The 25,499-nt window shown below is 42.0% G+C and overlaps 1 protein-coding gene across 1 annotated transcript in view; it reads right to left on the minus strand.

Annotated features, from left to right (window-relative positions):
• TAF1B (TATA-box binding protein associated factor, RNA polymerase I subunit B) overlaps nt 1-23,667 on the minus strand; it is an 85,629-nt gene extending 61,962 nt beyond the window's left edge. Inside the window, exons 1-8 of the mRNA XM_063442184.1 lie at nt 23,555-23,667; nt 17,269-17,367; nt 14,321-14,411; nt 13,136-13,233; nt 12,049-12,132; nt 11,167-11,272; nt 9,420-9,573; nt 8,824-8,923 (exon numbers count right to left, since the gene is read on the minus strand). Coding sequence (XP_063298254.1) covers nt 8,824-8,923; nt 9,420-9,573; nt 11,167-11,272; nt 12,049-12,132; nt 13,136-13,233; nt 14,321-14,411; nt 17,269-17,367; nt 23,555-23,572 — 750 coding nt within the window. The 5' untranslated portion in view covers nt 23,573-23,667. The remainder of the gene's footprint in view (nt 1-8,823; nt 8,924-9,419; nt 9,574-11,166; nt 11,273-12,048; nt 12,133-13,135; nt 13,234-14,320; nt 14,412-17,268; nt 17,368-23,554) is intronic.
• Nucleotides 23,668-25,499: the final 1,832 nt, after the last annotated feature.

Raw genomic sequence — 25,499 nt, forward strand, 5'->3', positions numbered from 1 at the left:
CAGACTAGTGGAGCCCATCACCATCCTCATCTGGTTGTAAGTAGACAATCTAGTATATTATTAGTGACATTAAGCTCTAATTTACCTCACATTAAAGGGACACTATAGTCCCCAAAACCACTGCAGCTTAATGTAGTGGTTCAGATGTCTATAGCCTGTCCGTGCAGGCCTTTTAATGTAAACACACACTGTGTGCAGCATTGGCGTTAGTTCATATGGCAGATCATATGGGTGGGGCATTATGATGTCACATGGGAGGGGGGGCGAGGGAGGGGGAGGGGAGAGGGCAGATTTTTATTTTGCCTAGGGCGGCAAAAATCCTTGCACCAGCCCCGGACAGACGCCATCTAGGGTGTCTGTATCATGCCCGTGAAGGCAGGGCCGGATTAACATAGGGGCTGATGGAGCTGCAGCTCCAGGCCCAGGCCCATGGAATAGGCCCATTGATTTAAAAAAAAAAAAAAAAAAAAGGTTTGGTTTTTTTTTTTACATTTTTTTTTTCACACACTACTCTTAGGGATTCCATCTGGCTTTTATTTTATTGGCACAGCCAGTATTTGAGGCTGTCTGGCTGGTGCCAATATTGCAGTGATACTGGCAATACAAATGCTGGTATTTTTCTCAGTAACAAGAGTGATACTGGCAATCCCAGCACTGGCCAGTAGGGGTCGCTGTGTGTGGAGACAGGCAGGTATAGGAAGTTCCAGCATATCCCTCCCTGCCTATCTATACTCACTGATCTGCAGGGGTGCAGCTACAGAGAGTCCAGACAGCAACTTCCACCCTGCAGAGACAGCCTACAGCTCAGGGAAGTAAAGGATGGGGGGAAAGGCTGCAAGGAGGCATAAACTGAGACACTAAGGGACATTGGGAGACATTATGACACAGACACATGGGGACACAGTGTCCCCATGTCTCCCAGCCAGTGTCCCTGGTGTCTCAGTGCCCCCTAGTCTCCCAGTGCCCCCAGTCTGCCAGTGTCTCACTGTCCCCATGTCTCCTAGTGCCTCATGTGTCTCAGTGTCCCCATGTCTCCAAGCTAGTGTCCCTAGTGTCTGTGGCCCTGGTGTCTGTGTCCCCATGTCTCCCAGTGCCCCATGTCTCAATGTCCCCCAGCCAGTGTCTCTAGTATCTGTGTCCCTGGTGTCTATGTCCCCTATTTTCCCAGTGTCTTCATGTGTCCCAGCCAGAGTCCCCTAGTCTCCCAGTTTCACTGGTGTCTCTGTGTCCCTAGGTCTCCCCGTGTCCCCAGGTCTCCCCGTCTTCCTAGTGTCCTAGTGACATGGGGACCCTGGGATACATGGGGCATTGAGACACTGTGATACATAAGATCACTGGGAGACCTGGGGACACGACACTAGGGGACACTGGGAGACATGGGGCACTGAGACACTGATGCATAGGAACACTGAGACCTGGAGTAATCGACACATGGGGGCACTGGGAGACATGGGGGCACTGGGAGGAATCCATCTATACAGCAGAATCAAACTAAGTAGTTTTTTGGTGATTTTACAGCATTTTCTCTTATGTCACTTCTTGTGAGTTACATCATGTGATGTGACCCATACATATTTAATTATGCAAATTAGCAAGGCTGGTATGTTTTTCCAAGAAAGGTGGCAACCCTAACTACTTTTCACATACTCTTACTTAAGTATGGAAACTTAAGATGGATGTATGGGAACAAAACTTGTGTGGACTGGCTGACAATGAATAAACTGTGGCATGTTCCCTTTCTTCTACACTCACTGCATACAGCTTTTCTCTGTCCCAGACTATATACCAGGAGCTTCTGCCTGCTAGTAAGAAGGTAAGGAGACAAGTGGACCAGCGAGTGTTAGGGGACAGTCCTTAGAAAGCGTTGAGCGAGCGCATCATTAGATGCATTTATGCCAAACTCAGGGTGTTGTCTACATAGTATGCCCTTAGTTGGCCAGCTGCATGATTGGCAGGCAGCCTAACATGGATTCATGCCAGGCTTGCCTTCTAATTCTTTTGGGCAGACATGTCCTCTTTTTGGGCATGTTCGCCCCTTTTGGCAGGTTACGTGATTTGTGTCAGTGGCACACCCTTTTACCGAGCCCATTGACTTCCTGCTTGACTGGACACTGCTGTTCGGGGTTATGGATTTACTTGAAAGATTAAAACATAAATTAGTGAGAGATTAGCCTAGGGTATGTTTTTTCTTATAGCTAGTGTTTTCTTTCTCTCCAGCACCATCTCCATCAGATACATGATGCTTTGGAGTGTTTTACTGTTTTTGGTCGATATGATTCTGTAATTAGGCCCGTCATAATTGTCAGCACCAGGCCCACTGGGCTCTTAATCTGGCCCTGCGTGAAGGATATCGCCTGACAAGGGAATGAGCTTCTGGCTGCATCTCACTTCTGGAATAGAACACTCACTCATAAATTACTACAAAGTACTGCTTAATGTGCTCTTCTCACTCATTCAATTCAAAGCTTGTTAATTCATAATGTGGAGCATATTATTGTCCAGCATGTTTTCTTCTTTTGTTATGCCATAATTACTCATGTTTTCACAGGGCCACCCTAATATGGCTAGCTAACCCTAAAGTTATCCAGTCGGCCCCTGAGACCTTAATCATGACATTTGTATTTAACAAAATGTGACTTGTTTATCCTGTATACAAGAATAATCTACTCTCCTTTCACTTCTGTTATATCATTCAAATGTATATGTGATGTACAATGCTTCATTGTTAAACTTATCTCTCTCAATAAAAAATGCGATTAATAAAAAAACAACAACAAAAAACTACTAAATTATTAAATGATACAAATTACACAAATACAAAGAAAATATAAAGTGATCTGTATCTCACCGCAGTGACAGTCATAATCAAATGTTTATTTATGTTTACACATAGATTTAAATTTACCATAGACGAATAGAATTTGTCACGTGTGAATAATCTGTACTACAATGTGCAGATATATTGGCTGTACTTCCTTTTGACATGAACAAGTACTGTGACCAGCAAGAGGGATGTATGACAGAATGGAAGAAGTTGGACACAGGTTAATGGGTAGAATGCTGCAAAACCTGTACAAAAACAGGGCATTTAAAAATCATAAGTTACTATTTACCATACAACCTAAATCTAAGCTGTGGATCCCCATAGAACAGAATCATATGGAAACTTTGCTCCAGGCATTGCCCTGGCTGCTCTCGTGGTCACCATTGCCCCAATTACTATTCCATTCAACAATATCTGCTACCCTTAAGGTTTGGCGAAAGATATCGGAACTTGGAGAGATTGCACCACCCCTTTCACCCAACTATCCTATATATCATAACCCGCTCTTCCCAGCAGGAGCCAACCCCATACAACAAAACCAATATCCTCATACTTTATGACCACGTGTGTCTGTATCTTTATGAATGAACATATTTGCTGCTCAATAAAAATCTAAATTTAAAAAAAGTTATTATTTAGGCAAAATATCATATAAATTCAAAATAATTGTGATTATGAAGGATCTGCTATCCTCTACACTGATTGGCCACAACATTTAAATCACTGACAGGTGAAATGAATATCATTGGTTATATTGTTACAATGGCACCGGTCAATGGATGGGATATATTAGCCAGCAAGTAAATTTCATGTGTTGGAAGCAGGAAAAATGGGCAAGCAAAAAGATCTGAGTGACTAGGGACAAATAGTGATGGGTAGACTGAGTCAGAGCACCTCTAAAGCGGCAGGTCTTGTGATGCGTTCTCAGTATGCCGTAGTTAGTACCTACCAAAAGTGGTGCACAGAAGGACAACCGGTGAACCAGCTTCAGGGCCATGAAGGCTCACTGATGCACATGGAGAGTGAAGGCTAGCCTGCCTGGTATGACCACACTGAAGGGCTACTGTAGCTAAACTTGCTGACAAAATCTAATGCTGGCTATGATAGAAAGGTGTCAGACATCTCAGTTTGCTCAGTCTGACTGAGCATCTGTGGGATGTGCTGGAACAACAAATTCGATCCATGCAGCCCCACCTCGCAACTTCCAGGACTTGAAGGATTTGCTGCTATAGTCTTGGTGCCACATACCACAGGACACGTACAGACGTCTTGTGGAGTCCATACCTCAGTGCATCGCACCTGTTTTGGCAGCACATGGGGCACCTCCATGATATAGGCAGGTGGTTTTAAATGTTGTGGTCGATCATTATATATATATATATATATATATATATATATATATATATATATATATATATATATATATATATATATATATATATATATATATATATATATATATACCTTGTACCAGTTCTTACCAGCCAAACAATTTTTTTTTCTATTTCTGCCTATAAGTATACCCCAGTTGCTTTCTACATGTTTTGCAAGTTCTTCATGAATATATCATTGCCATCTTATATGTTGTGCTTGCTAGAGCCTCCTAATTACCAATGACACATATTGATGAGAAAGCTATATGGTAAGACCGTAACACAGTTTAATCATGTATTCTAATCTACTCTAAATGTATGTTTACCTTTAGTCGTTTCTAAGACTCTGTTTGCTATAACAGCATAGTTATATACCCAGCAATACTAATGCTACTTCTAGTTCTGCTATTAACTAAATCGACTATCCTCTTAATATTTTATAAAATGAGATTTCTTTATCTGCCAGACTTACTTATTACAAGTAAGGTGTAAAACTCTTGCTAACATGCTAGCAAGAATCTTAGAGAAACTCAGTAGCTTGCGCTTCGTTTAGTCCCCGTTCAGGTCCCAAAATCTTTTGGCTCACTTGTGCCATTACAAAGAGAACGTATACTATTTGCATATCAGACTGATCCCACCCATAAGGGCAGTCCAGAACTGCACAAGAGATACAGCAACCCCTGACAATCATTTCAGCCTCCTTTGGGCTTTGTTAGCATGGTGAAGCTGATACCTCTCTAGGTTGTTTAGCCAAGGTGGGCCCAAGCAAAAACATTGCAACACAAAACGGAGAATATGAGAAATCTGAGAATGGGCAAAAGCTTACAGAAACTGAGAAGCTTGCCCTTTGGTTAGTCCGCTCAGGTCTCAAAATAGTTTTGGTAAGTTTGCTCAGGCCTCAAAAGTGTTTTTCCTCACTTGTGCCATTACAAAGATAACCTATACTATTTGCACATCAGATTAATCCCACCCATAAGGTTAGTGCAGAACCAAAATCTCAGCAAGTTCTCTCTGCACGAGGGATACAGCGACCCTGGGTAATCATTTTGGATTTCTTTGGGCCTTGTCAGCGAAGTGTAGCTGATACTCCTCTAGGTAGAGTGAGACTGTGTACTATATTCTACACTGAACAAAATTATAAACGCAACACTTTTGTTTTTGCCCCCATTTTTCATGAGCTGAACTCAAAGATCCAAGGCTCTTTCTATCAAATATTGTTCACAAATCTGTCTAAATCTATGTTAGTGAGCACTTCTCCTTTGCCGAGATAATCCATCCACCGCACAGGTGTGGCATATCAAGATACTGTTTAGACAGCATGATTCTTGCGCAGGTGTGCCTTAGGTTGGCCACAAAAAAGGCCACTCTAAAATGTGCAGTTTTACTGTATTGGAGGATCTGGGTGGGGGGTCCGAAAACCAGTCAGCATTGGGTGTGACCAACACATTTCCTTCGCATAGAGTTGATCAGGTTGTTGATTGTGGCCTGTGGAATGTTGGTCCACTCATCTTTAATAGCTGTGCGAAATTGCTGGATATTGGCAGGACCTGGAACACTGTCGTATATGCCGATCCAGAGCATCCTAAACATGCTCAGTGGGTGACATGTCCGGTGAGTATGCTGGCCATGCAAGAACTGGGATGTTTTTAGCATCCAAAAATTGTGTACAGATCCATGCATTATGGGGCCTTGGATTATCATCCTGCAACATGAGGTGATGGTCGTGGATGAATGGCACGACAATGGGCCTCAGGATCTCGTCACGGTATCTCTGTGCATTCAAAATGCCATCAATAAAACCTGTGTTCGTTGTCCATAACATACGTCTCCAAAGGCGTTTCAGAGTCTGCCCATACCATAAACCGCTCACGATGCCATACAGGCTGTCTGCCATCTGCCCTGTACAGTGAAAGCCGGGATTCATCTGTGAAGAGAACACATCTCCAAAGTGCCAGACGCCATCGTACGTGAGCATTTGCCTACTCAAGTCGGTTACGAAGACGAACTGTAGTCAGGTCAAGACCCGATGAGGACGACGAGCATGCAGATGAGCTTCCCTGAGACGGTTTCTGACAGTTTGTGCAGAATTTCTTTGGTTATGCAAACCGATTGCTGCAGCAGCTGTCCGGGTGCCTGGTCTCAGACGATCTTGGAGGTGAAGATGCGGATGTGGAGGTCCTGGGCTGGTGTGGTTACACGTGGTCTGCAGTTGTGAGGCAGGTTGGATGTGCTGCCAAATTCTCTGAAACGCCTTTGGAGACGGCTTATGGTAGAGAGATAAACATTAAATTCGCGGGCAACAGCTCTGGTAGACATTCCTGCAGTCAGTATGCCAATTGCATGCTCCCTCAAAACTTGCGACATCTGTGGCATTGTGCTGTGTAATAAAACTGCACATTTTAGAGTGGCCTTTTATTGTGGCCAGCCTAAGGAACACCTGTGCAATAATCATGCTGTCTAATCAGCACCTTGATATGCCACACCTGTGAGGTGGATGGATTATCTCAGCAAAGGAGAAGTGCTCACTAACACAGATTTAGACAGATTTGTGAACAATATTTGAGTGAAATAGCCCCTTTGTGTCCATAGAAAAAAAGTCTTAGATCTTTGAGTTCAGCTCATGAAAAATGGGGGCAAAAACAAAAGTGTTGCGTTTATAATTTTGTTCAATGTACATGTAACTTGCTATCATCTCAATAATTTTTTTATTTTTTTTAACCAAAAAATAAAATAAGTTGTGATGATGCCTGCAGTGTCTCTCTAATTTCATATAATTTCTACTCTTTCTCCACCTCTCACTAAAATTCTCAATCTCTCTCTCTCCTCTGGTATATTTCCATCGCCCTTCAAACATGCAACTGTAACCCCAATTCTAAAGAAGCCCAATCTTGACCCTAACTCCCCATCCAACTATCGTCCTCTCTCGCTACTGCCTTTTGTATCCATGATCCTTGAAAGAATTGTGTATGCGAGATTGACAGACTTTGAGTCCAACTCTCTGCTAGACCCGCTTCAGTCTGGTTTCCGCGCTAAGCACTCTGCGGAAACGGCACTGACCAAAGTACCCAGTGAGCTAGTCGCTGCAAAATCTCGTGGTCACTACTCTATCCTAACTCTCCATGACCTGTCTGCGGCTTTTGACACTGTTAATCATCAACAGCTTCTTCTCATCCTCCGCAATATCGGTGTACGAGATACTGCTCTCTCCTGGTGCTCCTCCTACCTCTCCCAGCGCTCTTTCAGTGTTTCTTTCTCTGGCTCTGCGTCTTCTCCCCAACTCCTCTCTGTTGGTGTCCCCCAAGGTTCAGTTCTTGGTCCCCTACTGTTCTCCATCTATACTGCCTCCCTTGATAAACTAATTAGTTCCTTTGGCTTCCAATATCATTTCTATGCAGATGACACACAAATCTACCTGTCCTCTCCTGATCTCTCCCCATCCCTCTTGACTAGTGTCTCTGACTGCCTCTCTGCTGTTTCTGACTGGATGGCTGCCCACTTCCTTAAACTAAACTTGACCAAAACTGAAATTCTGGTCTTTCCTCCCTCAAGTGTTGTTACTCCTGTGTCTGTCTCCCTCCAAGTCAATGGTGCTACCATCAGCTCCACCACGCAGGCTCGCTGCCTAGGTGTTCTCTTTGACTCCGACCTCTCCTTCAAGCTTCATGTTCAGTCTATAGCCAAATCCTGTCATTTCTATCTCAAAAACATTGCACGCATCCGCCCCTACTTAACGCCAGATGCGACTTAGGTGTTGTTCCATCCCACTGTCCTTTCTCGCCTTGACTACTGTAATCCGCTTCTCAGTGGTCTTACGTGCTCCCAACTTGCGCCGTTACAGTCCATAATTAATGCAGCAGCGATGGTCATCTTCCTGTCCGCCCACACCTCCCATGCCTCACCCTTCTGTCAGTCCCTACATTGGCTTCCTATAAAATATATAGCTCAATTTAAAATTCTGGTTCTTGCTTTCAAATCTCTACATAATGCTGCTCCCACCTATCTATCCTCCCTAATACACAAGTATGTCCCGTCTAGGCCCTTACGATCTGCTGAAGACTTACGTCTATCTTCTGTCCGTACTCCCACCTCTGATGCTCGCCTTCAAGATTTCTCGAGGTCTGCACCGTTCCTGTGGAACTTGCTTCCCTCCTCCGTTAGATGCTCACCCAGTTTCCACTCCTTCAAAAAATCGTTAAAGTCCCACTTCTTCATAAAAAGCGTATCAATTAAACTGTTAATAGCTCCCAAATGCAACTGTCACTAGTCTAATACTATCCTTACCTTTTGTGTCATTTTACCCCACTCCCTCTAGCATGTAAGCTCATTGAGCAGGGCCCTCTGTTCCTGTGTGTCCAACTTGTCTGGTTACAACTACATGTCTGTTCATCCACCCATTGTAAAGCGCTGCGGAATTTTGACGGCGCTCTATAAATATCGTAATAATAATAATAATAATAATAATAATAATACATGGAAGATAAAAGGAGTGTAGAATTTGGCTGGGAAGGGGAATAGTGTGGCGTTACAGTATGGAGTGGAACCTGACTCCTCATTAGAAGAATTGCTATAGATAACCCTCATTGCTATAGATAACTCTCAATAAAACACAAAAACAAAAAATAGTACCTGAACGTGAAAGATATGAATATCGGGTCCATGCATCTTAATTTCATCTGGGATATACTGTTCTGCTTTCATGTATGGTATATGTTCATTAAAAACAAACCTAAGAAATGGAGATGACGTGTTCAAAAATCTATACAAAAATGTCAATGTTATGCCAATTAATTTGAAAATCCAGGCTTTTGAAACTATTTTAAGATAGGTACTTTAAGAAGGGGAAGTTACCAGTTAAACCCTATGCTTGATTGGCTGCGGACATCAACAAAAATGAGTAAAATAACATTTTGGGCAACCTCAAAAACCACACCAAGATTTTAGATCTAAACACTGCTAAGAAACGCCATTATTTGAGATGAATATGTGTGAGCCCTCATTAATGTTTATCAGCGTAGACACATGGAATTGGCTAGAAACTGCTAACCAGGTAGCAGTCAACCGATACCCAATACAGTAAGACCGTTTTCGTGACATTATACATCTGGTAACTGCACAGAGGAGAAAAAACATGACTGGGACTTTTCATTAAAACTTTATAAGCTTCTAAAAGAGTTACTTAATTTCACTTTTTTAATGTTCCTGTTGATGCACATGATCCTTACCGCAGCAAGTCGGACAGCGTGATAGACTCTCTCAGCCAGAGTAACGAGAGATAACAGAATGCCAGGGTCAACGGCATAGACATCTTTAGGGGGTTCTTTTCTTTTACAAACAATCTGCCATCTACAGATCCCGAACAGACAGACGTAGCACTTTCTGCATAAAATAAAATTAGTAAAGTAGTACTGTGACAATTTGTCTTTGATGATTTACAGATTTGCAGAGTTTCCTATCCTACACACAAAGATTCCAAACTTTGTTAAAGGGCCAGCAGATGTTCATCTACTCACACAACCACACTGCCAATTCGAATGTATTAAAAATTAAAATCGTCTTACCTAATGCAAATATACTCACTTTACCCAGAATTCCTTCTGGAATCTTGGGTAGTGATTGTGTTTTTTGGTGGGAGATTGCCTTTGAGATGAAGAGGGAATGATGGGAAATGTAATTCGATTTGTGCCAAGGTGTCTCTGTCATCAGAATAGCCTATGTCTTTATTACCCTGTATATTTTTATTCTACTTACCATCATGTAATATGTTAAATGACCACTGTAGGCACCCAGACCACCTCATTTAGCCCTGTAATGTAAAACATTGCAAATTTCTAGAAAGGCAATGTTTTGGTTAGACTTGGTTATTCGATCAAATGCTGCTCATAGAGAGCATTTGATTGGCTCAGTGCAGCATTTTTCCAAGCATGCGCACTAGCCTTCCAATGCTTCCCTATGGGACTGGGTGGGAGTGGCAGAAGCAGCAAGCTGTGGGTTATAAGCTAAGAAATATGTTTTTTTAAAACTCTTGCTAAAGCGAGTATCAAACATCTAAATTGGAAGGAAAGATAAGATGAGGTGAGGAAGGAACAACCGACTGCCAATCAAGTTTCCTATAAATAAACAGAACAAGATAAAACATGCGTAACATGATAGATAAATAAATAAAATAAAAAAGTAGGAAACAGTGTAGATTACAATATGCTTTGAAATTCTCTGAGGGGAAGGTAACCCCACTCACACTTGGGAAATGGATGATATTTATCTTGTATCTAGTAATCTTAAAGCTCAACATTACATGGACATTGTTGCAAGTCATTTGTAACAGAAAGTATTTAAAGGGACACTATAGTCACCAAAATAACTTTAGCTTAATGAAGCAGTTTTGGTGTATAGACAATGCCCCTGAAGTTTCACTTCTCAATTCACTGCAATTTAGGAGTTATGTTTAGTAGCCCTAGGCACATCTCCCCTGACTGCGACTGACACAGCCTGCATGAAAAAACATTTTAATGTTCAATCAGATCATTATTATTATTTATAAAAGCACCAACAAATTATGCAGTGCTGTACAATTGGTTTTACTTACTTTTAACATTTTTATCTCCTACCTCTGTAAATTGTACTTTAATTACATACAGGAGGTTGCTGAAGGTTCTAGCAAGCAATTGACATAGCTGGAGATAAGAAATTACAAATTAAACTGAATGTGCAATAAAGGAAGTGTAAACATTAGATCTCTCTTTACAGGAAGCGTTTAGGAAGGCTGTATAAGTCACATGCAGGGAGGTGTGACTAGGGCTGTATAAACAAAGTGATTTAACTGCTAAATGGCAGAGAATTAAGCAGTGAGACTGCAGGTGCATTATATAGACACCAAAATTACTTCATTAAGCTAAAGCTGTTTTGGGGACTTTAGTGTCCCTTTAAGTTTAAACGCATGCAACAGAATTCAACCTGATTGCAAATGATTACCCAGTCTATCGGTTGCAGAGGTTTCTCCTCCAGTTGAATTGTCTTCCAAACCGAAAGCTTCTAACTCACTGTCTGGCTCGGAGAAAGAAGCATTACTTTCAGAATCCTAAAGAAGAAGAAAAAAAACGGGAAAAATGATTGAATTTGCGGTATTTAAAGTCAAATTATTTTCTCTTGTTACTGTTATTTCCAACCGAGCGGCTGTTTCCTACAGATCTCTACATATGTGGAAAAACCTGCCAGAGAGAATCAAATCTGCCACCAAAATATCCACATCCATCTACTCTCAATCAAAAAAGCAGTATTCATGGTTACAGTTACTTTCTTCATTGTACTGTATTATTGTAGGTGTAACATTGTATTTGTATATATTCTCTGAGATAGATTTCAAGAAAAATCTCAATGTATCCTTCCTGGAAAAAAATAAATACATAAATACAGTAAAATAAGTTTCACATTGTGCTAAAGGAATACTATAGCGTTAGGCACACATATGTGTGTTTCTAACGCTATAGTGCCCTAGTCATCGACTACGTGACCGGGCCTCTGCTGCACAGCTTAAAAAGCTGAGTTTTCTTAACTTTTCTCCCTCGTTGCTCATAGGAAAGCATTGGAAGGCTAGTGCACCTGCATGGCAAAATGTATCACTGCACAAGCTGATCGCAATAGTGGAATTTGACTTTGCTATTTCAGCATTAGAACTTCTAGTGGCTGTCAGTATGACAGCCCATAGAGGCAGGTTAACTTTGTAGTTCCTGCAGATTCCAAAACCTGTAGGAACTACAGATTCCTGCAGATTCCCAATCTTATCCCTTTAAGATGAATAATAGAAAAAGGCCAAGGTAACACAGTTCAGAAAGTAAAGATGACCAATTTACTGACCGTCAGACTGCCTAGCTTTCGTTTAACATAAGCCACTTTGTTCTTTTGAAGGTATCTCCGCCATAGATTGCATATGACATCATCCTGTAAAAATAGGGAAACCGATTCACTTGGCTTTTCATACTGTACATTTGCCTTGAGGGGACATGTGAGCATTCACCCAGGAGATGGCAGTGTCTTATACACCAATGAAAGAGACATTGACTTGTTAATGGGACGTGCATCACTTGACCACTTATTCTTTTACACCATCAAGCAAACAATTTGAAACAAATATGCAAACCAATATGGAGTAAAACTTTGGAAAGTATGTAATAAACGTTTATAAACTTACTAGAAAACTTGCATTATTGGGCACACCTCTCAGCTAGCGGACTTTTTTTTTTAGCCTCCAGCCTCCCCCTTACCCATCCTGCTCAGTTTCAGACCAGTCCACTAACAGCAAAAACAGTGCATCATTGTGAAGCAGCAAGATACAAACCCAACATCATGGCAGCTCTGCATGATCACACTGATCAGACTTCCTCTCTTCTCCCCCTGTCAGGATGTTGCAACTGTACATATGTAAATCTGTCATGCATGCCCATTACACTTTTCCAGCATTCCTAAGGATAGGACACGGAGTGGTTACTGGACACTGAGTGGTTGGACGTGATGTAGAGTACGGAAATCTGACAGAACAGTGGCAAAGACAGCTTCAGGGCTCCCCTGCACTATTGAACTCTGTATTCAGGCAGCTCATCAGAGCATTGTATAATTGTATCACTTTCTCACAGCTCCTTAATTCAAGGAACAGCCCAGGACTGCAAGGGAAGCCCTATAGCCGTCTCTGCTACTACAGCATGGAGATTCAGTCATATTTTCTGCGGCATATGATTGTGGTCACACATGTCAATTCAATCTTTGATCAGGGACAATTTTATGTCCTTGCTGACAAGACAATGACACCTTACCATTTAAGTAGTTATTTACATACAGTACACTATTATACACCAATTTATTCTTCCAGTGCATACCCCTTTCAGAAGATCTTCCACAAATTAATACACCAGACAGAGCTAATCTGTGAGTTAGGTATACAAGTTACCTTGATCCGAGCATCTACTCCCAACTTCTGCAGAGCTTCTGCCTGTTTCTGTAGTATAAACTGGAATGCCTCGCAAACAAACCAATCCCAGCCCTTTTCTGCAAAGAATAATCCATATTGCAATGAGTTATGCTGTTTCCAATAGATGACATCTCACAGTGTCATTATATCACCAGGCCCAACACACAGAACTTAGATCATGCCTAGCTAAGGTAGGAAATAGAAATGGGCAGAGGACATTAACAGTCCTGAGAGTTGGCCGGGGTTAACGCTAAGAGAGATAAATAATAACCTAAGGAACAGGTCAAAACAAAGTCGAGAACAAGACAAGCTTCTAAACATCAGGTTTGGAAATGTCATTCCTTGCTAGATATTTTTAGATCTAATTTTATTTGTGAGGTTACATTTCTTGCTAGATAATTTAATTTGTAAAACATCTCTATGGGCATGCTTTACCTTGAATATTGATAGCCACTTATCCATTCTGGTAGTATTGAGTGAGTTTACTCAAAAACACTTTGGATTTAATTTATCAGCTGAATTAGTTGAACAATTATTACTTACATTTCTGAGTTTGTATTCAGTTTAAAATTTGTAATCAAATACTTCACTCTAATTGCAACTGAGTTAATTCACATCCTACCATATCCACATAGTATTCAATTGTTTTGATGCAAAGTAACAATGTGATAACTTTTTAGAATTCCTGCTACAAGTGAAACTGTCGGCCTGAATCAGTCTGTTCAGCAATTTACTCATAGACAGTATAATATTGTGCTACCTTAACATAGTTACACAGTAGTTACATAGGCTGAAAAGAGACATGTCTCCGAATTCAGGCCTCCTTGCATCTGTTTTTGCTGTTGAACCAAAAGGCGGCAAAAAATAAAAATAAAAAACCCAGTTTGAAGCACTTCCAATTTTGCACCAAACTAGGAAAAATTCCTTCTTGACCCCAGAATGGCAGTCAGATTTATCCTTGGATCAAGAAGCTATTACCCTACAATAGAAAAAGGATATCCTTGAATATTCTGTTTTTTGCAAGTAAGCATCTAGTTGCTGTTTAAACATCTGTACCAACTCTGATAAAACCACCTCTTCAGGCAGAGAATTCCATATCCTCATTGTCCTTACTGTAAACATTTTAAAACGTTTAATAAAAAATCCACCATCAACCACACTCACCGTCTTTTCTTTTTCGTTTTAAACCTCGGTTTATAGATTGCATCTTGGAATTCAAAGAAAAAGTTTCTATTGGATCAATTTCTTTTGTTTTCTGCAAGAATAGATAATACTGGTTCAGTCCAAGAAATGCCAGAGTTTGTGAATGAAGTCAAATGAACAGAGACAGCTTTATAGGATTATTTAATAACTGCTTAGGTTAGAAGTCTAATCACATCACAACTATAACATTTTTGCTAGCGTGATCTCAGGCCCATTTAGATTTATAAACAAGTGTGACAAACTGCCATTTGCCACTGGGCATTGGAGAGGACTTATTGCTAACTTTTGAACTGGCACTTCGAATGCAGTCGAAGTGCCGAAGTCGTCGAAGTGGCCGCCATTCGACAAACGAACACGTGGCGGCGGCCATTTTAACTTGTTCGAACACGGTCAGATTTGCAGCCAAATCTATGGAACTGTTTGCGGCTACTCAAATGCACGAACACCGCTGACCCGTACCTACTTCGACACTGCGGCTGGAGACTAAGTCCGGTTCGAAGATTCGAACGCTCGTTCGAATGGGACTTAGTCATTTTCTCGGTGTAAAATAGACCGACCGCACAGCCTAAATCCATGGAACGGTTTTGGGCATGAAAATGTGCTTGCGGTCGGTCATAGAGGACTTATACCTATCTCCCGAACGGCTGGACGGATTCGAATGATTTTTGGAAATGTTTGTATTTGGAATGTGCTGATTAATAATATGTAACTGTTGTTATTATATTGGATGTGTGGTTTTAGAGTTATGAAAGTTGGATAAAATGTATGTTTAAATTGTACGTTATAATTGGGTTACCTCTCAGGCTAAGGGGAGGGAATCTGTGGGATGTAACCATTGTGTGATTGGGTAATGTTTAATTGGATGTGGGCGTCTCCCTTGCAGGGGAGAATTGCATAAAAGCAGAGTGTGTGTAATTAAACCAGAGTTCTTCTTGATCCCTTAAAACTTAGCCTTGTCTCGTTATTGGAGGGAGCTGCTATATCACACTGGGGATTGCTATGCTCTGCATACTCCCTTGAGCTTTAATCACTTAGCTCTTGTGAGAGCTTGTTCTTGTTCCTGATACGCTCTCCTGGAGGAGAGGTCTTCCCCACACGGTCCTGGAGGACAGAGGCTGATTCCAGGGTGGACGGAAGACGGCGCGGCTCCAGTCAAAGGACCACTCTAGGCACCCAGACCACTTCAGCTTAATGAAGTGGTCTGGGTGCCAGGTCCAGCTAGGGCTAACCCATTTTTTTATAAACACAGCAGTTTCAGAGAAACTGCTATGTTTATTAATGGGTTAAGCCTTCCCCCTAATCCTCTAGTGGCTGTCTCATTGACAGCCGCTAGAGGCGCTTGCGTGATTCTCACTGTGAAAATCACAGTGAGAGCACGCAAGCGTCCATAGGAAAGCATTGTAAATGCTTTCCTAGGCGACCGGCTGAATGCGCGCGCAGCTCTTGCCGCGTGTGCGCATTCAGCCGACGGGGCGGAGAGGAGGCAGAGAGGAGGAGGAGAGCTGTGCGTGGAGTCCTCAAGAAGCGCTAGGAGCATCCGTCAACGGAAGGCGTCCGTTACAACAAGCATGGGGGAGCTCCTGTGCATCAATGGCAATCATTGCACCAATGAACATCTCTTTAGCAACATGAAAGGTTTAAAGGGAAACTCCAGTGCCAGAAAAACGATCCGTTTTTCTGGCACTGGAGGGTCCCTCTCCCTCCCACCCACCAATCCCCGGTTACTGAAGGGGTGAAAACCCCTTCAGTCACTTACCTGGGACAGCGGCGATGTCCCTCGCCGCTGTCTCCGCCTCCGCGACGCTCCCCCTAATGATTACGTCGGCTGGTGGGCGAGACTAATCTCGCTCACCGGCCGAGGAGACCTAATGCGCATGCGCGGAAATTCCGCGCATGCGCATTACGTCTCCCCATAGGAAAGCATTGAAAAATCATTTAAATGCTTTCCTATGGGGTTTTGAGCGACGCTGGAGGTCCTCACACAGCGTGAGGACGTCCAGCGACGCTCTAGCACAGGAAACCTGTGCTAGAACCCAGGAAGTGACCTCTAGTGGCTGTCTAATAGACAGCCACTAGAGGTGGAGTTAACCCTGCAATGTAAATATTGCAGTTTATGAAAAACTGCAATAATTACACTTGCAGGGTTAAGGGTAGTGGGAGTTGGCACCCAGACCACTCCAATGAGCAGAAGTGGTCTGGGTGCCTGGAGTGTCCCTTTAAGGTCAAAGCATCTTTATAGGGAGAGTTCAATATCTTCACGCTGTACCTTGAAGATACTTTATGTTGGTACTGCAGTGATTGCAGGACTGTAACAGGAAGTGCCTCTAGTGGTTGTCACTTATAGTGACCCTAGGAAGCAATGTAAAAAAGGAAGTGTTTACATTGCTGAGACTGCAGGGACAGTCTCTTTGCACAAGAACCACTACATTAAGCGTTAAAGGTCCTGGTGCTTAGAGTGTCCCTTTAAATCACTCAGTAGTTTCTGATATCCGTTTATTATTATTATTATTATTATTATTATTATTATTATTAACAACATCGAATGGTAGAAAGTTGGAATCTGAATTGCAATTTTAAGGCAAAACCGCTTGGCTCTTTTTTGGCTAAAATTCAATTTTTAGTTCAGTACAATTTGGTGCTTAGAGAACAAGTCTCTTATCTCAAACCTGGCAAAACACTTAAGATAGTAACATATAACAGATCTATAAATCTTTCATTCTTGTATGTTGTCAGCTGTTAGTGTGATGGCACTACAGAGGTATGTAAACTACATTTCCCATAATGCAACATATAGATCTACCTGGTCTATCACTTTGCTACCACATTAAATTAAACCATCATACAGACTCGTGAATTCTGAGACAACCTTTTACCTGTTGCAATATTACCTTTACAGTGTATCTACTTACCTCTATGACTGTGTGACATGATTTGCAGTAGAACTTGCTTTCTTCTGTTAATCCCCAGTTTACTTCTGAACACTGCGGACATGGTTCTTTGTAATCTCTCTGGTTATACAAAAAACACAAATATGAACAGGATAACAAGAAATTATGCTGTGCATTGAATTTGTACGAAATGTTAAAAGTTTTATTTTAGCCTTCCATAGAAGGTAATTTGTTTTAAGCACGCCAATGACAGCCTCTACTTTTAAGTATCAAAATGATTATTCACTAAAATGTGAATTGTCAGAAATGTATACATAATCTATATCTGATCAGCTCCCATCATCTGAGAAAATAAAAGATCACTATAGTGTCAGGAAAACAAACTAATTTTGTGGCGGGCAGAGCTGACTACGATGTTGGGTTTCACTCAAAATGATGCCCTGTTTCGGTCATTAGTGGACTGGTCTGAAACGGAGATTGGTGGGTAAGAGGGAGGCTGAAGAAACTCCTTTAACCCCTTCAGGACGGAGTCAATAGTACACGTTCTGATCAAAACAAAACGTAAACAAAAACTGGAATTTGCGCTATATGTCTGTTTACCCGTAGTTCCCCTCTTTCATATTCTATGCACCCACACTTATTATATATCATTTTGTTCAGGAGAAACAGGGCTTTAATTTATCATTAACTATTCATATATGGAACATAATTCATTATAAATAAACTAAAAAAAAATGTGAGAAAATAAGATTTTTTTTTTTTAAATTTGTATTTCCGTCTGACATTTTAGCTGTGAATGTCATAATACTGTTAGGTTTTACTGCACAAAAATGCACATATTTGTAATCAGCGATGTCTCACGAGTACAACAATATCCCCCATTAACAGGATTTATGGTATTTTGGAAAGTTACAGGGTCAAATATAGAACGTTCCATTTTCAAATAGAAATTTGCCAGATTGGTAATGTTACCTTTGAGACGGTGTGGTAGCCCAGGATTGAGAATTACCCCCATAATGGCATACCATTTGAAAAAGTAGACAACCAAAAGGTATTGCAAGTGGGGTATGTCCATTCTTTTTAGTAGCCACTTAGTCACAAACACTGGCCAAAGTTAGCGTTCATATTTGTTTTTGTGTTAAAAAAGCAAAAAACGAATATTTGGCCAGTGTTTGTGACTAAGTGGCTACTAAGAAAGACTGGACATACCCCACTTGCAATACCTTGGGTTGTCTACTTTTGCAAATGGTATGCCATCATGGGGGTAATTCTCATTCCTGGGCTACCATACGCTCTCAAAGGCAACATAACCAATCTGGCAAATTTCAATGTCAAAAAAATGAAATGCAAGCCTTATATGTGACTCTCTAACTTTCCAAAACACCATGAAACCTGTACATGGGGGGTACTGTTATTCTCGGGAGACTTCACTAAACACAAATATTAGTGTTTTAAAACAGTAAAACATATTACAACAATAATATAGTCCATAAAAGTGCCGTTCGTTTGTAAAAAATGCAAAAAACTTCACTTTTACTTAAAATATCATCGTTGTTATACAATTTACCAATTTGAAACACTAATATGTGAGTTCAGCGAAGTCTCCCGAGTATAAAACAGTACCCCCCATGTACAGGTTTTATGTTGTCTTGGAGAGTTACAGGGTCAAATATAGTGCATGCGAATTAAATTCTCTGCACTTTCTCCCTGTGTTGTCAGGTATGTCAATCAAATTTTAATTAATCAAATCACCTAATTATGTTAAAAGATTACTTAAATATACACGTAGAATTTTAATATATATGCATTTATAGGTATTTAAATTCTACGTGTATACTAACGTAATCTTTTATGTAATTATATGTATTTATCTATCTATCTATATATATATATTTGCGGTTATTTGCATTTATATATAGATAGATATATATAGAATGTCATTCTAAGTGTATTTTGTTACCAATATATATATATTAATAACAAAATACAGTTAGATTGAAATTACATATGGATATATAATTTATATTACATTTTGTTTCAATATTTTATTTATTAATTTTATTATTTTATTTATTATTGTAATTATACGTATTTATATATATAATATATGTGTATATATCTATTATATATATAATATATGTATATTATATATATATGTAACGTCATTCTAAGTGTATTTTAATACTAATATATGTACTTATATTAGTATTAAAATACACTATGTATGACGTTAAATATATATAATATACATATATATATATATATATATATATATATATATATATATATATATATATAAAAATATTTATTTTATAACATGTTTAATACTTTTTTTTTACACTACCTACCAGCAGGGGGACTGTCTAATATTTTAGACAGTCCCCCTGCTGGCAGATCCACAGCCAGCTATAGGGGGCCATGTGATCGCTCTTTGAGAGCGATCACATGGCCCCCGGGGGCCTGATTTGCCGTGGGGGGGCTGCCTGGGCTGTGAGGCAGTCCTCCCGAAGCGGAGCGCCGGGAAGGTAAGTATCCCGGGCGCTCCAGGGCTTAAAGCCGTTACGGCGTTCTATGCCGTTGCAACGGCTTTAAAGCCCACTAAATGCGTGACGGCATAGAACGTCGTAACGGCGGGAAGGGGTTAAAGGATCACTATAGTGTCAGGAAAACAAATCCGTTTTCCTGACACTATGTCATCCTTGGGGGACCCTCACCCTCAGGGTCCCCCTCCCATGGCGCTGAAGGGGTTAAAACCCCTTCAGCCACTTACCTTAATCCAGCGCCGGGCTCCCTCGGCGCTGGTGATCTCTCCTCCCCCGCCAGCTCCCGAGTGGAGCAGAATGCGCATGCACGGCAAGAGCCGCGCGTGTATTCTAACAGTCCGTATTCTCTGAAACTGCTATGTTTACATGTGAAGGGTTAAAACCTGAGGGACCTGGCACCCAGACCCCTTCATTGAGCTGAAGTGGTCTGGGTGACTATAGTGTCCCTTTAACTGAGAGCCGTGCAGAACAATGCAATCTGACCAAAAATGAATAGAACTTATATAAAACATTGAATTCATACTTTTCAAAGATTTTCTTATTTTATTTTTGATTATATATTTGTTTAAAAGTGTTTTATTTGCTTGTTTAAAAAAAAAAACATCTCAAGTGATGCATGTCCCTTTAATTTACCCATGAACAGTATTTCAGAAATTAGTAACAAATTCTCAACTTTCCACACAAAAAAAGTGTTTTAAAGGGATACTGTAGGCACCCAGACAACTTCTGGTCATTTAAGTGATCTGGATGCAGGGTCCCAGGTCCCTAAATCTTGCAAAGCTAATGATTGCAGTTTTTAATAAACTGCAATAATTACCATTGAAGGTTAACTCCACCTCTAGTGGCTGTTTACCATATAGCCACCAAAGGAATTTGGAGTCGTTAGGCAACTTTTGGTCACCTAGCTCAGTGCTCCCCAACCTTTTTATCGCCGCGGACCAGTAAACATTTGATCATTTTTCCGTGGCCCGCTTGTTTTGATTTAATAAGACAAAAAAAAAAAAAACAGTCACATATATTAAAAAAACACGCAGACACATACATAGTCAGAAAATCACAAACACAGTCACATAAAGACATAGACTCAAAATTGTGTGTATGTGTGTGTGAGCGGTGCAGTGTGTATGTGAGGGTGGCAGTGTGTGTGAGAGTTGCAGTGTGTGTGTGTTTGGGGCGGTGTGTGTATGGGGGGCAGTGTTTGCGGGGCAGTGTGTGTAGTGTGTATATGGGGCAGTGTTTGGGGGCAGTGTGTGTAGTGTGTGTATGGGGCAGTGTTTGTGGGGCAGTGTGTGTAGGGCTGTGTGTGTAGTGTGTGTATGGGGCAGTGTGTGTATGGGGCAGTGTGTGTATGGGGCAGTGTGTGTATGGGGAGTAAGGAGGGTAGGGAGGCTTTTTTTTATTTATTTAATTAAAAATAATATATTGATGTCCCCCCTCCCTTCTTACCTTTACTGGGAGGAGGGGGGACATTTCTTAGTCCCTGGTGGTCCGGTGGGGATTCCCTGGTGGTCCGGTGGTGGTGAGATGAACTCTAGCCCAGTTACAGGGCTAGAGTTCACTCTCGCGAGATTTGGAGCGTTGCCGTGGTTACCGCGGCAACGCTCCAAATCTCGCGAGAGGAGGACCCGGAGGAGCTGCAGGTAAGAGCTCCCGGGTCCTCTCACTCCCTCCCCTGCCGGCTGTCAGCACAGTGCCTGCAGACCGGGGAGGGAGATCTCTGATCTCCCCTCCGGTCCGCAGGCACATTGCAGGGCTGGCACTTGGGCAATGCCAGCCCTGCATTAGCCGGCAGGCTCGCACACCCCTGGGCGGCCCGGTACCGTTTGATCCACGGACCGGTACCGGTCCGCGGCCCGGGGGTTGGGGAACACTGACCTAGCTGATGCTGGATGTCCTCGCACTATACATGAGGACATACAGCGTCATGTAAAACCCTATAGGAAATCATTATACATGTTTTCCTATGGTGGAAGTACGAATGCGAGCGCAGCTATTGCTATGCATTACGTCTCACCCATCAGGCTAATAGCGGGGGAGGGGCGGAGCCTGAACCGGCGCCAAGGGACTTCTGCGCTGGAATCGGGTAAGTGACAGAAGGGGTTAAAAACCACAGGGGAGGGTGACGAAGAGGGACATGTAGGGAGTTTGTTTTCCTGGAACTATAGTTTCCCTTTAAGACTTTAAAGTACAGCAGGCTAGGTACAGGGTGAGGGAGGAACCACCTTATGCTCCCCTGGCCCCAGATCATTCTATGCTTTTCTCTTGTCCCTCTTTCCTTCTCTATCTTTACAAACCTGCTTGTGTGGATGAAAGCCCAGCACACTCATATGTTCTGAATTCTGCTCTGTTTACTTGTTTAAAATTGTTTCATTTTGTGTATGACTGGATATTTACAAATATGTAACTTTTGCATATAAGTACTAATGCGAGTGGGGCCATTGCTGTCCATGCGCATTAGATCTCCTCCACTAGCTGAAGGCGGGTGATGAATGGAGCCGGAGTCTGAAGTGGTGCAGAGGGACATCGACACTAGTATCAGGTAATTCACAGAAGGGGTTTTGAACCCCTTAAAATTGTTGTATTGGAAAAATAGTCAGTAAATTAAAGTAGTCAATTACAAAAAACATCATGAGTTTTTCTTGACAGGTATAGTTAAACAAGTATGCTAAGCATCATATCTACTACTTATTATAACTTGTTGAAGAGATTATGGTGCTATAAGCCTTTGAATGCCATCCTCTAGCTTTTTTATGTTTGTTTGTGAAACTGTGCAAAAGTGGTCTCTTTAAGGTCCCGAAAGCCTAGGTCCTCTACAGTTGATTAATAGTAATAATATACAGTGAACCGTGTGGGGTTAGTTCGGCCGGTCATTTCTGAACAACATTCGACTAGTTTTGACAAACAACGCAGGAGTGAATCTTATGCATTATCTAAGGAAATACAGAGTGGCCTGGCTGTGGGTGCGGTGAGAGTCTCGGCTTTTCTCCAGCAATACCAGAGAAAGCGTCAAAAGTTTGAAACTGTAATCACCATAACCACTACAGCTTATTGGTGTGGTTATACGGATGAGTAAGTAAAGGCACAAAGCATACAGGAACACCGGCCCGGTGCTACTTCCCAGTGTAATTTGCCAAACAGTTTTTAGCACCCATGCCGCATTCACTCTTCTGCTGCAGTCTCTATAGACTAAGCACAGCCGAGACATACCCACACTCATTACCTGGAGTACAAACTCAATTAACGCGGCCCTGCACCCCCCTACTCAGCTCAGTAGCACTATCTAAAATTTTCTTAAAGGAAAAGATTGGAAGCAGGGTATCCGGACGCAAGCCCGGCAGGGACTCGGGGCTGTAGTGGATATGGCGTTTGAAATGTTCCTTTAAAAAAAATCTTCTGTATGTCCATTTTATGAATAAGTTGCTATATAGAAGATCTGGATATGACCCAAACTTTTACTTGTATTTACATAATACAGCCTATTCCCAATAGACACACACTCACAGTGGGCTTATTCATGGGGGGGGGGGGGGGGGGGGCAAACAAGATTTAATATATGCAGCTCTAGTTTATTGTATCTTTATTTATGAAAACCATTATAGTGTGGAACTAATTATTAATATGTATTTGACCAAAGATAACAACCCCACCCCCTCTCCCTCCAGTAAGGAAACATATCCAAGCACATGCCATGCAATTCACAGCCACAGCCGCTAGGGGGAGACCGACGCATGAACTGCCCGGCGCACGGCTGTGACGTCACTCACCGTGTCCTCGTCGTCCATGATGCGGGAAGCCGCGGGCAGCGCGTTCCGTCACCTCTAGTCGGTGTCAGTACACAGGCATTCTAACACACTTACTCACTCAGCGGTAACAAAAAAAAAAAGTCTGTCGGGCCTTTAGTTCGTCATTTCCGGGGGCGATGCGGACGGATTAGCTAAACCGGTGCTATAAACACTAGAGCCCAAACGCTCCGTGTCGCCGTGTTCTGTTTCCAAGTGGTGACGTCATCCCTTGATTAGAGGATTCTGGGAGGGCTGGTGGATGGATGATGGATAGATGGATTGGTTAGAACATGGGTGATGAGGGCTCTGAGCACAGTGTGCTATGAATATTGAGTGCATACTTGGTGCAATGCCAAAAATTAGAATACAGCTCTGGGGGGGGGGGGGGAAATATTAAGATACAAATCCAATGTTTTCTTAAAGGGACACTATAGTCACCAGAACAGCTACAGCTTAATGTATTTGTACTGGTGAGTATAGTCAGTCCCTTTTAAAAAAATTTTTTTAATGTAAACGCTGCCTTTTCAGGAAAAAGGCAGTGTTTACATTTCTGCCTAGTAGCACCTCTAGTGCCAGTCACTCAGACAGCCACTAGAGGTGCTACGAGTACTGACATTCAGTGTCTCCACGTTCTGCATGGAGGTGCTAAACGATCCTCGTAGAGATGCTTTGATTCAGTGCGTCTCTATGAGGAGGTGCTGGTTGGCGCTGCGTTTTGCCGCGCTTTCGCAATAGCCTGCCAATTCTTTCCTATGGGAAAGCTTTGGATTGGCTGAGAACATCAGATAAGATGTCCTTAGGCACGGGGTGGGGAAAAAAGGTGCATAAAAACACATTTTCTCTGTGCTGACAGGGGGCCGTGGAAATAAATAATTGGTTTAATATTGTAGGGTCAGGAATACATGTTTGTGTTTCCTGGTACTTTAGTGTTCCTTTAAAACAGTATCTCAGTATGTATGGAAGCTATTTAAGTAAGCGCCACGGAATCTGTTGGCGCTATATAAATGGCAATAATAAATAAATAAGTGTGTTGAATTCTAACAGAGGTACAACTCATTATATTTCAAGTGGCTCTGTCACTTTTTTGCCAACCACATCCTCTAATGGGGTTTCCTAATCGACTCAATACTTGCTCTTGACCTCGAGTTCAGCACCACCTAAATTTTTATTTTATTTTTTTATATCTACTGAGTATTTATACATAGCACCTCCATCTTGCAAATTTTAGAGTCAGAGCTGGAAGGAGGTGTCTATTCAGTTAAAGGACCACTATAGGCACCCAGACCACTTCAGCTTAATGAAGTGGTCTGGGTGCCTGGTCCAGCTAGGATTAACCCTTTTTTCTATAAACATAGCAGTTTCAGAGAAACTGCTATTTTTACCTATGGGTTAATCCAGCCTCTAGTGGCTTTCTCATTGACAGCCGATAGAGGCGCATGCGTGTTTCTCACTGTGAAAATCACAGTGAGAAGACGCCAGCATCCATAGGAAAGCATTGTAAATGCTTTCCTATGAGACTGGCTGAATGCGCGCGCGACTCTTGCCGCGCATGTGCATTCAGCCGAGGAGGCAGGGAGGAGGAGGAGATCTCCCTGCCCGGCGCTGGAGAAAGGTAAGTTTAACCTCTTCCTCCCCTTAGAGCCTGGCAGGAGGGGGACCCTGAGGATGGGTGCACCCTCAGGGCACTATAGTGCCAGGAAAACAAGTATGTTTTCCTGGCACTATAGTGGTCCTTTAACAGCCAATGACAAAAGTTGACATAACACTTGACTAAAGCTCCACCTTTTGTCAGCCTGTGGTTTCTGCATAAGGAGAATGAGTCCCTACTTTTCCTTAAGTATAAACTTTGAACAGTAACCTTATTCTAGTGGGGGGGGGGGGGGGGACATCTGGGCTGCCGAGGGGGACACAATGCAGCACAATACAT

This window comes from Pelobates fuscus, chromosome 2 (genome assembly GCF_036172605.1).
Source record: "Pelobates fuscus isolate aPelFus1 chromosome 2, aPelFus1.pri, whole genome shotgun sequence".
NCBI lineage: Eukaryota > Metazoa > Chordata > Amphibia > Anura > Pelobatidae > Pelobates > Pelobates fuscus.